Here is a 12,013-nt window from a genome sequence, read left to right as displayed (position 1 = left end):
TGAGGCCTGCTCACTGATTCTGAGGGAAGGTGCACCAGTTTACACTCTCCCTCTGCACTCTGTGTGTCTCCAAAGCTGCATCCCCCATCCTGTGCTGTCCTGTCCCGTGTGTCCTCCATGACCAGACCAGGGCTGCCTTTCTGTGTGGCCTCTTTTCCTCTCTTCTTTTCTTTACTCTGTCTTCTAAAGATGCGCTCTGCACAGCCAAGTGGCACTGGGCTAGGATGCTTTACACTTGAGAGATGAAGTAATAACAGGTGGCAAGAGCAGAGGCTGCTGGAGCCCAGGATTCCAGTTGCCATGGAAACATGTCAGACCTGTGGAGGGACATAGGAACTGTCAGCATGGAGGGAGGTGGGGGACAAGTGAGAGGAGTGAGGAGGGGCACATCTTTTCCTGGAGGACTCTGCAGATGCCCCCCAAGTTCCCTAAGGGCTACACATATCAATTTAGCAGGCTTTGGATAAGCAGTTGCTGAGCCGGGGTAGGGGCTGGGACTGGCTGGGGGTCTCCTGAGTATGGTGTGTGCTTGTGCACCCCAGGCTCTGGCAGGCAGAATGCGAGGCCAGGCCTTTGTGTGTGTGCCAAGGAGGAGCCTCAACTTCCAGCCTGCTTCCTGTTTAGCTGGGACAAAGAGAGTACAGTTCTGGTCTCTGCAAAGCCTAGGTGAGGGGCTGTTGTGGCCAGACAGTCCGTGCCATTCATTCTTTTTACAAGTGGCAGCAGAGCCTGAACTGAAAGGAGGAAACATAGCCCTGCCTGCGTGGTAGTTTTATGGAAGATTTGTGGCCTTATTTAGCATAGATGTAAGTCCTGATTAAAATATCCTGTAATGTGCACTGATTCCCTTCTAGAGTGCCTGTTCTCACTTCCCTGAGCATGGTGGTGAGACTCTTTGAGGCTTAGCTCTTCTTTTCTCTTGCTTTGAGTCATTTGAATGCTCCTTCCCACCTTGTTATTTTTTCTCCATTTCTTCATGAACTTTGTACCCCATTTCCTTTTTTTCCCACTTTGAATTGTTTTTAGAGTTATCTCCCCCAGGTAGATTCCTAAACTCTTAAGGCTTACTTTGTTTTCTCAGCAGTTTACTTGTGCCTCTTCTATGATCTCAGCCCATGAACATTAATCAATAGTAAACCAAATCCACCATCATGAACTCTGCCACCGAGATACCACTCGGGTCTTTGCTCTCCCTGTCATCTTATTCTATAAAGTGGGACTCAATTTCCCATAAGCAGAAGCAGAATCTCTATTTAAATCCTGCTTGCAAGGTCTGGGCGAACTTCCTATTTATAGTAAAATCCTTTTTATAATGATCTCATATACGGTACCAGGAAATTGCTCACTGCTGGGTCAGGCCATAGGCCAATATAGCCATGGTATTAGCTTGACTTACAAACATTCCTTCATGAGCCTCTGGAATTCTCAAGAGAAGTGTTTTTATAGACTAAATGACAATAAACAGGGTCACCTGGGATGGATTACTGTGGTAGGGACATTAAGTTCAAAGGGAATTTCTGTTTTTATCAGGCCAATCTCAATAATTTTTTATCACTTTGGGCTTTGTAAATAGCATATTGGGTGAATCAAGTTGAGTCTAAAGAAATTTATGGAATATTTGATATACAAGGTACGGCCAGGAAGTGTTTGCCTCTAGACTTCCCTTGAGGCAGACAAGTGTGATTAGTGGTAGAATCTCTCAGGACATTGACAAACTGGGATGAATCCCATCTCCCCTTCTTTGTAACTGAGACCTGGAGAGCCAGTACCTTAATCTCTTGGATATCAGTGGCCTCATGTATCAAATAATTCCCATGTCACAAAGATTCTGTGAGAATCAACAAAATAGAGTTTGTAGCACATCCAGCACAAGCTTCAGTGGAGTTGTGTTGTGTAATAAACACCTGCTCCTTTCTCTTCTCTGCAAGCAGGTGAACAAGATGGAGGCTGAGTGGGTAGGCGTGACCTGGTAGTTCTTTCTTGAGACAATAAGTTATGGTCCTCAGTTACCCACATCTGCATACTCTGGAAGCTGGCCTTAAATCCAGGTCAGATGACCAACTCAGCCAGTTCTTTCTTGTCTTTGAGGAGTTGAGAAATAAAGCAAGGGCAGGCAGTAAATGATGTTCAGAACAACAGATAACTCTGCCATGGGGAAAGCAAACACAGTGCTCTGTCCCAGGGGCATCTACATGTGATAGCAAGAGGAAGAAAAATATGGATAGCATGCAAAATCTGCAGATGCACAAGTCCTTCGTATAAAAGGAAATAGTATTTGCATATAACCTATGCACACCCAATTTTATTCTTTAAACTACGTCTGCATAGTTCTGCCATCCATTTCTAAGCCATTCACTTCCCAGATTGTTGGTAAGCATTTCCAGTGTACAAGACACGTAGACATTCCAGTAATGAATTAGGTATGGTCCTGGGCTTGAAGGAGTAGATCATGTAGTATGGGTGATGAGGCACACATGTGTTAACAAGAGAAGGGGCATAACAGTGATACCAACAGACTGCCTTCCCCAAAGAATGACTGCTTATTTCTAGCTGGGAATTGGAAGTGCTCAGTGGGAGAATCTTCATTCTGAAACCAATTTTAAGTAACAAAATGTATAAGAGAATCAGATGTAGAGGTATTAGTCCCTTCTATGGCATTTTACCATGATGGAAGGATGCTTTGAGTTCTTTGTGTCAAGGAGAGAGTAGGCACTGCCACACAAATGATTTCTTTGAAAAGAATGCAAAACTGTTCATTGTCACTTTCTATACTGGGCCATTGCTAGACCAAAGTATATCTGCTGCCCAGCATGTCACAGCTGTACTCACCAGGGCTGACAAATGGGATTTTAACATCTCCTTGACTCCCTTGAATGGGCACTTTGTATAGCCAATGACCAATACAGATATGGGGACCCTGCATGAACTCTGTCTCATTAGAAACTCCTCTTCTTCAGATAAATTAAATTCTGCTCCTTTGGTCTTTTTATATAGGATCGTTTTCTCCATCACTATCTGCTTTGCTCTACTAGGTCATTTCTGAGTTTTTATTTCATGCTTTACTGGAGTTCTTGACTCAGTGGGATATTCTGCCAATAGTCTGTTGGTGTGAATACTGTAAATAATTGGACATTCTTACACTCTATATTTTCCCTCATTTTCATATATCACAGGGCATACAGTATGGTGGAGACCATCAGATTTTTTGGTTGCTTGAAGATTTTGTGAAGGGCCAATCAGGAATTCCCTAAGAGTGTAGGAGAGAGACAGATGAGGAAACTGGGCCCCCTGAGAGTTTTGCGATGATAACAGATGTGATACTTTAATTGCTTTTATGGAGGAAGCATTATCAGTTGTGACTGGCATCTGCATATTTTAGATCTAGTCCCTGCCACTCATGAAACCCAGCTTTGGTTTACCCTTAGCCCCCAATTTTATATACTTCACCTCTAATTTATGTTCACCATTTGATAGTTTTCCACCTATCTTTTGGTGTTTACTTGCTTCCTAGACATGACTGGATTTTCTCAGAAAAGTTTTAAAAATGGCAAAGATGGAAATTGAAGGAGAAGGAAGAAAGGGACACTGGTACTTCTGGATTTGGGCAAAACACATTTTACAGGCAGAGTAATGTTTTTGCAGATGCACTGGTTTTGTGGGTTTATTTGTAAAACTACTCTGTACGCCATGCAGATGTCTTTGAACTCTAGTGGCAGGGAAAGAAAAGCCCAGACTCTATAGACCTTGTGGGGTAGGCCAGCTTCTCTGCCTCCCCAAACAGCCAACACTTTCCTTGCTGAGAATTGTCTGCCTCCCTAAAGATGGAAATCAATGACTTAGAAACCGATTAAACAATCCAAACAGCAACTGATAAATGGATTAACCCTCGGTAATATAATTCTGCTAGCTTTTGTCTTCCGCCTTCCCCAGGTAAGTTTTCTATTCCTGGAGGCAAAGCAGAGGCATGGAGGAAAGGAAGGCCAGAGGGAATCATATTAAAGTGGGTGAATCTGTTTATCACTTACTGTCTGGATGGGATTTCTGCTCACATATCTGCTTTCTTTTACAGATTTGTACCCTTCGGGACCCTGATTAATGTTAGCCAGTGAATAATGAAAGGTAGCAGCAGATGTTCGGGATGCCAAGAAGGAAGATAGTGGTTAAGGCCAATCCTACAAATGGAGAGACTTTTTTCCCTTTTATTTGCAAACAGGAAGTGTGTGTGTGTGTGTGAGAGAGAGAGAGAGACAGAGAGACAAAGAAATGTCCACAATAGGAGGAAAGAAACAGAGGATAATGGAAGCATTTCTCCCAGCAAAGAACCTGTCTGAGGCTTTTCAGTCAGCCCCTTGAAACAGAGAATGATTTTGGTACTCAAAGACATGTGCTATTCTTACAAAGCTTTGATTTTGAGGTTATGTCCCAAGGATTTTCTTTGCCTTTGTTTAAGAACTCTCAACAGGAATTAGATATAGTGTTAATAGGTTGATACCTAAGCATTTGACCCATCTTCCCATTCACCATTTGACCCATCTCTGGCATGACACTGAACTATCTCCTAGTAAACTTGTGTATATTTCTTTTTTTTTTTTTTTTTTTGGTACCAGGGATTGAACTTGGGACCTTGTGCTTGCGAGGCAGGCGATGGAACCACTGAACTAAATCCCCCGCCCTGTGTATAGTTCTAATTCTAGACATTGGGTTTTGTAAATTAACTTGTCCTGAGTTGTATGGGGCTTTTTGTGAATAATGAATCTGACTTCAGGGGGATGGGCAAGAACATATACCTGTGTACCTGCCAAGATATTCACCAAAGTCCCCAAGAACCTCTCCAATGTGCTTTCTGGAAATGACCAGCCACTGGTCATACTTCTAAATTTTTCTTTTCAGGGACAGGAAGAGGACTGTTTCCTAAATGGGTTTTTCTCAAAAGCAAGGTCCAGGCATTGACTTTTGTTCGTCCTGTAGCCACCACTATTTATGGGTTCCTTCTGATGTTTGAGGTCTTGGCTTGAGGGCTGGTTGTTCAAGGTTGACTGAAGTTCACTTGATTAGAAATACTTCTGGGTGAATTGTTTATCTAGAGATACAATCAGAGGAGCAAGGTGGTTTCTATAAAAACCGGTGGGAAATACTGCAGAAATTAAACTCTGGAATACTTGTAAGGCATTAGTATTATTGAACCAAGAAGGATCAACAAAACAAAACAAAACAATCCAGCCTAATATCACCACTTGATTGTAACAAACCCTTATATTCTAAACTTTGTATTCTTTCTGGAGTGGATTCTGCCACATTGTGGGAAGAGAAGAGGGAGCAGCAGGAACACATCTCAGCCTAAGACTGGAATTTGTTTTAATGTTTCCACAGCCCAGAAAGGACCAGACGGGACGGTCATTCCCAATAACTACTGTGACTTCTGCTTGGGGGGCTCTAACATGAATAAGAAGAGTGGACGGCCCGAAGAGCTGGTGTCTTGTGCAGACTGTGGACGCTCTGGTGAGTGTGGCCCCTTCCTGCATTGTGTGCCCATAGGCCAGGAGCTCTTCTTCTTGCATCCCTCTTCCATCTTGCAGGAGAGGGGTGGATGAGGAGAGTGGAGAAGGGATAGTGGTGATGATTTTGAGTGGAGGGGAGTTTTGAGGTTGTTGTGGTATTTTTTTTTTTTCTTTAGGTATTAAGAAAAAGTTATGCCCTGAGTTCCGGGGTAAGAGTCAAGGAGAAGGTTTTGCCTTGTGTCTGGTCTTTGAGGTAGACATTACTCTGTGTGTGTTGTTGCAGGTGATAGCAAGGTAGAGTGGAAAAATCTGGAGATCCATGCTTCCACGCAGCATGCTCTCTCGTATTGGACGATTCACAAAAAAGATGTGTTTGTTCTGTGGAAGTACCTTGGGCAAACCAGGAGAGTATGGAAATATGAATATTGGGAAAACAGCCACATGGTAAATTGTGGAGATCAGGGATCCCTGGCTCCTGGGTAGCTGCATAAATGCACCACCTTCTTTGGTCTCTCATCTCATTTGCTTGTGGAACAGAATAAAAGAGACTCATAAATCAAGGGGGCAAAAGGGTAGGCATTCCTGGGGCTAATCTGGAGTTGACTTGGTGTACTTTTATTTATTTTTTTCCACCTTTAACCTATCCAAAGACCAAAATATCGAAAAGAGACTCCTTCATTCTTAAAATGAGTTTGGGTCTTTCCCATCGTTTCAGTTTTTAGTTCTAATGAATCCATTATTTTTTGGCTGATCATGGTTGGTTAATGCTACCTGTTTTTCATATTGTTTTATGTTCTAGCTAGATCAAAACACAAGGGGAGGAAGGATTTCTTATGCATCATTAGTCTCATCAATTACTGACTAGTAGGTGAAACAGTTTGAACAGTTGGTTCCAGCATGAGAGGTCATTGCTCCTTACCACCTTTTGACCTGGTCTTATTTCTATTCCCAGCCCAAAGCAAGAACTGAGATGAACAAATCTTGCTTTATTGCAGCAAATCAGTTTTTCCTTGTTTGGTCTGAGAAAGCTTACCTTTACCTCTTTTACATTTTGATGTCAGGGCTGTTTAGGGATTAAGACTGCCTTGAGTGAGAAACCAGTGATTGGAAAAGGACTTGGTTTCCATTGCATACAGCCCTCATCATTTAACTCGCAAGGATCCACAAAGGTGGCCCTTTGTGCAATTCTCTCAGTTCATATACAGTCCAAACATGACACCTAACTTACTCTGTTGATGCTAGCTTAGAACATAAGGCCCTTGTATTTGTGAACTCTGGTTTTTAGATACTGAAAAAGAAAATAAAACAAATGAGATTTAACTCAGTGTCTTTTAAGAGCAAACAATCAGACAAAATCTCTACTGCCTGAAGCAAGGTCACTTGTAGTGCTGTTCGAAGCAGGATATTATGGGCTGTTATAAGTTCAGATGGGATTGGAGAGTGCACACTCACATTCTCATTGCAAACTGCTATAATTTCCCCCTTTTCTATCTTATAAAAGGCGGAGTACTTGCATCTGATCCATGGGCATCAGAAGTGGGATGGTGGTTTTAAATACATGAAGCCTCTCTTTCTACAACCTTCACTCAGCTTTTCTTTCCTAGGTTCTGTCTGCTATGTGACTCAGGGGGCCATATTTTTTTAAACCAGCATAGATATTCTCTTTGCAGTTGCCGAAGATTAATTTTGGTGGATCACTTAATCAAGGTGTGACTCTGATGTTCCTGAAATAGTTGATCTTTTGGGAATACACAGGTGGCATTAGCCCATGCCTGTTAATGCAGGTGGGCGAATACTTCTCTAGGGTCTCCCTTGGGTCTTTCCAGAGAAGAGCTCAGAGCTTGGAAGAGCTGCCTTTCCCTGCTCACCTGCCCCACTGCTTCTGTTTCCAGGGAGAAAGTGGGATGCTTATAAGAGCTCATTATTACTGTCTGGGGAGGCAGCTGGGGGTCCATTACAATATTTAATTGTTTAAACCCGAATTTTACCAGTTTTAAGATCCTGTATTTTATTAGGCTTTTTGCTCCTATTTATCACCTTTTTAGGGTTTTAAATTAGATTAGACAATCTGAGTTTTCTGGAGTAACTAAGTCCTGGGCATGTTTAATTGCTGGAGTGTGTATGTAGGGGTGTGTGTATGTGTGTGCGTGTGTGCCCACTCACCTGTATGTGGGTACAGATCACAAACATTTCCTTCAGTGGTTAAAGGCCATGAGAAATTCTTTGATGACCTATCAATTATCAGATTTTCTAACTTCTTTTTGCTTTCAGTGCAAATGAACTACATGGTGTAAGGATAGAATTGAAAGGGTTCTGAAAGAATGGGATTAGAAGCAGAGAAAAATAAAAATAGATGGACTTAACCACCTTGAATGGGTTATCTGACAGTAATACCTTTTGTAAAGCTGACTGTCAAAGTGATGGACAAACATTGTTCAAAGCAGCATCAACCGAAAACACCAAAGAAATGCCAACCAGGCTTAAAAACCACCGAGAAAATCATTGTTGGGGGCAGGGTTGAGTGAGCGTGCAAGCGTCTGTGTGCATGCGAAAAAGGAGAGAGATCATGTTGCTTCTCTGGCTGTCAGAAGCCGTGGACATGGGTATTTCGGGGGAGGGACTCCTCTTCCCTGGAAATGCGTGCTGTGCCCCAAATCCCCATCCCTAGGTGATGTACCTGGTTAATCCTTTTTGGTGTGACAGTGGTTTGTTATCTTGCTATTAAGAATAACATTGTAATAACATAATGAGAATATTAATGATGCTGCCTGTTGCTTAACCCATGTGCTGATATATTCATCATACATGTCAGCTCATTTGGGAGGAGAAGGCAGGAAGGAGAAGGAGGCAGCGGCCGCAGCACGCACCACGGAGGACTTATTCGGTTCCACGTCAGAAAGTGACACCTCAACTTTCCACGGCTTTGATGAGGACGATTTGGAAGAGCCTCGCTCCTGTCGAGGACGCCGCAGTGGCCGGGGTTCGCCCACAGCAGATAAAAAGGGCAGCTGCTAAGCCCATGGGACAGACTGTCTGGGCCATCAGCCACCCTCTCTGACTCTGGTCATTGTTCTGGTTCTGATATACATATATATATACACACACACACACACACATATATATTTTTAATGAAAGACAACTTAGGTTTTCCCTTTATCCTTGCCTTTTCCTTCCGCCATCCACATGCCCCTTCCACTGCCATTCCTCTATTTTGGGTATGTACAACAGAAGCACCAACTACTGAAACAAAACAAAAGAAAAGAGCAGAATGTGAGTTCTTCAGAGAAATGGCATGGCTATGTGCTATTTATTTTCCCTAGAAATAGAAATTAGGTGAATTTTCTCTCTTTTTTTGGTGGGGGAGGGGTTCTTTTTGACATGAGCAGAGTTGATTTCCTCAGTTTTTTTATTTATTGGCAAAATGAAGTTAAACCGAACACTGGGTTTGGAAACAAAAGAGCCAATAACATTAAAAATTATTATTTATATATGCTAGCTATTATTAGAATCAGACTTTTGAGAGAGAGAGAGAGGGAGAGAGAGGGAGAGAAGGGAAATCAGAGAAATCGAAGTAATATCCTGTTTAGAAGAAAGCCACTGGGGGAGAAGTTCCTCAGTGGGAGATGATTGCAGTTTCTGTGCCCCATGGAGTTGGTGGCCTCCCGGGGCAGACCCCCTCCCCATTTCTCCTCCCTGACCTTTCCATCTTCCTCTCTGCTTTCGAGAAAATGTCAGCCGTCCCAGAGAAGCCCGGCTGCCCCTTGTCTGGCCTCCCTCCAGTGCAGGCCCTGGCCAGCAGCCACCTCCTCGGCGGCTCCTCTGTTCGACAGAGCTGCTGTTTCCTTGTTGCTGATTTTTTCCTTACTTTCCTCTTGGCGAAGCACAACTTCCAAATGCAAGAATGGAATATAAGCAAAAGTCAGTGACCAGACAAGTGGAGGCCTTGCTTTTGAAAGAAGAATGAAACCTCATGTGTATTTCCCCTCCTGGCACCTTTGTTTAAAAACACCTAACTGCCTGTTGGATGATCAAGCTTCCTGTATTTCTTCTACTTTTTTTATAGTGCCCGCCAGGCACTTTGTTTTATATCTCCAATAGCAACTCTTGAAAGAAACCAAAGCAACACTTGCTCAAGGGCCCTGGCAATGGAGAAGACTGCCTACCAGTTTGGCAGCCCCAACATCGAACGGCTTCGAGGCTCTGCTCAAAAGGTAAGTCCTGGTTTACTTGTCTCATAAAGAGGGCAAAACCATCACAGTCTTTTTTGTTGTTGTTGGTTTAAAAAATTTTATTTTTTTGTTTTTACTTTTCTGTGTCTTCCTTTTCTTTTTCCTTTGGGTCCTCTAACCTCCCCCAGCTTGCTCTTCTGTTTATCTGGGGCCCCACTTCTTAGTGTGGGAGTGTCTTGTGCCTGGGCCCACAACGGCCTGCGTGTGCATGTGATGCATACCTGCCTGGGCCTGGCATAGTGTGGGGCTGATGCTTGCCTGGATTATGGAGGGGCTCTGGGGGCAGAACGGTGGGCTTCTGGCTTTGGCTTCCATTGCAAGAGAAACTGGCTGGGGAAATGCTTGGCTGACTCTGCTCCTTCGGCTAAACATGGAAATGGAGTTCAGGGAGCTGAGGTTGGAGTTGGCTGCTGGGCTTGGTAGGAATCAGGACGTGCAGTCGCAGGGTGCTGCATGTCCTGGGTGGTGTTCCTCGCTCTAGGTACAGCCAAGAGAATGAGGTCAAACTAAAGAAGATCCCTGGTTAGGCACAGCACTCATCTGGGCTGTTTTGAAGATTCTGAACTCCCATGAAATGTTGCCAGGGTCTCTGGCCTCCATGAGAAACCAGGCCTGGAGATACGGGCAGTGCCAGTTGACTTGGGTTAGGAAGATCCAAGTGGCTTCCTGACTTCCATGCTGCTTGTATGTGTCTGAGAAGATCTACTTTGACAATCCAGCCTTTGCAGATACCCCTGAATTAAATTCACTACACAAACAACCCACAGACAGATCCTTCATGCTTCCCTGGTAGCCTGGACAGAAAGGGCTTCTACTTTTCTCCTGAGTCACATGGTATGTGCTCACCTGGGTGTGTATTCTCAATTTTCAGAGAATGAAAGTAACAACCCCACTCAATTTTGGAACGTTGTGCACAACCTGTATGTGGTCCTATTCCTAGTGAGTATGGTATAAACCTCCCATGTTATAATACTCCTGCATGCTCACATGTGTGAATAAACTGACAGTTGGTTCTTGAAGTTTTCTGCTAAGGTGCTACAGTCTGCTTTTGCTGGCACTTTCCACATCTGTACTTTGTTCTTTTGATTCAGGTACATTGAATTCCTAGCCTTACGGTTTTCATTGATGAAATGTTAGCTTCCGTGGTAATAAATTCAATTTGTACTATCATTTGAAATCTGTTTAGGTGTTCATGATCCTGGAATTATCCATAATAACTTGGCTTGGAACTTGAGATTTGTTAAAGATCCCTATAATTAAAAATTATATAAAAACACCTCTTGGTCTCAAAGTGCAGCTTGAGGTTCTAAAGGGGAACAAGGAGTTTAGAGATGTTTAACAAGATGAACTCTCCAGAAAAATATATATCTGAGGATGGCATTGCTTGTCTAATTTATTTTCACTAGTATAGCTTGATTTTCAATTTCTCTTGTTAAGGGTAGTAGACGTCCTCTTCTTTCTCAGGTGGTACAGTTAATATGTGCATACAAATGTCATTTAGCACCACTTCTGCTTCTTGTCTCATCTTGCATATAGTATATTTCAACAGACTCAGAATTTATGTTCTTCAAAGAAATAAAAAGAACTTGAAAACACTTGAAATCATTAATCAAGTTCAAATCTTTCACTTTTCTGTTGAAGACTTTAAGTGAGTTAAGTTTGAAGGTATGGAATAAACATTGCTTTGGAGGCAAAATGTCTTAGGCAAAGGCAGGAAACTCTGAGAAAAAATGTGTAGAAGAAGGAAGATGGCTGTCCTGGATTTCCAGCCAGCTTGATGGTTGGTGTCATGTCTGTAGCCCCTTTTCTCTAAATGATAATGTTCAACTCTTATGTGTTGAGTGTTGTTCTGGATGCTTTCCTTGGAATAGTTCATTTAATCCCTGGGACTACCCTATGAGATAAATGCCTGTATCGGCTCTGGTTTACAAATCAATAAGCCAAGGCTTAGTAAAGAGAAGTCCCCACAGATAAACCAAGCTCTGATCCCCAGCAACCTGGTTCTCTGATCCCCATGTGCTGTAGCATTGCCTGCCATGTTCCTTGGGTAGTCCTTAAAGACTCTATGTGCGTGTCATATGCATACTTGGCTCACTTCTGACTAAGAAAAGGGCATTTTAGATGAATGCAGCTTTAAAAGTTAGCCTTCTTAAGAGCAATCTCAACAACTGAAAAGTAAGCATTAGGTCCTGTAAAAGAGATCAAGGTTCAAGGTTTTGGGCAGAATATTATAGATCTTCTAATTCTCATTTATCTCTCCCTCTCTCTCTCTTTTTTTTTTTTTTG

At 42.8% G+C, this 12,013-nt stretch overlaps 1 protein-coding gene across 8 annotated transcripts in view; it reads left to right on the top strand.

The window, feature by feature from the left end:
* The window catches only part of Dpf3 (double PHD fingers 3), a 252,482-nt gene that overhangs the window by 190,362 nt on the left and 50,107 nt on the right, over positions 1-12,013 (top strand). For 4 of the 8 annotated variants that reach the window (XM_010645412.2, XM_010645416.2, XM_010645411.2 and 1 more), the window contains exon 8: positions 5,371-5,499. In XM_010645412.2, coding sequence (XP_010643714.1) covers positions 5,371-5,499 — 129 coding nt within the window. Of the gene's footprint in view, positions 1-5,370; positions 5,500-5,781; positions 6,130-8,310; positions 9,710-10,598; positions 10,667-12,013 lie in introns of those variants that run through there. The other 4 variants (XR_784515.2, XR_784513.2, XR_784514.2 and 1 more) reach the window with 3 other exon arrangements.

The sequence above is a fragment of the Fukomys damarensis genome, unplaced genomic scaffold, assembly GCF_012274545.1.
Source record: "Fukomys damarensis isolate Sample0158 unplaced genomic scaffold, DMR_v1.0_HiC HiC_scaffold_21, whole genome shotgun sequence".
In the NCBI taxonomy this organism is placed as follows: Eukaryota; Metazoa; Chordata; class Mammalia; order Rodentia; family Bathyergidae; genus Fukomys; species Fukomys damarensis.
Note: the sequence above shows the minus strand (reverse complement) of the source record. Positions and strands in the feature narration are given on the sequence as shown.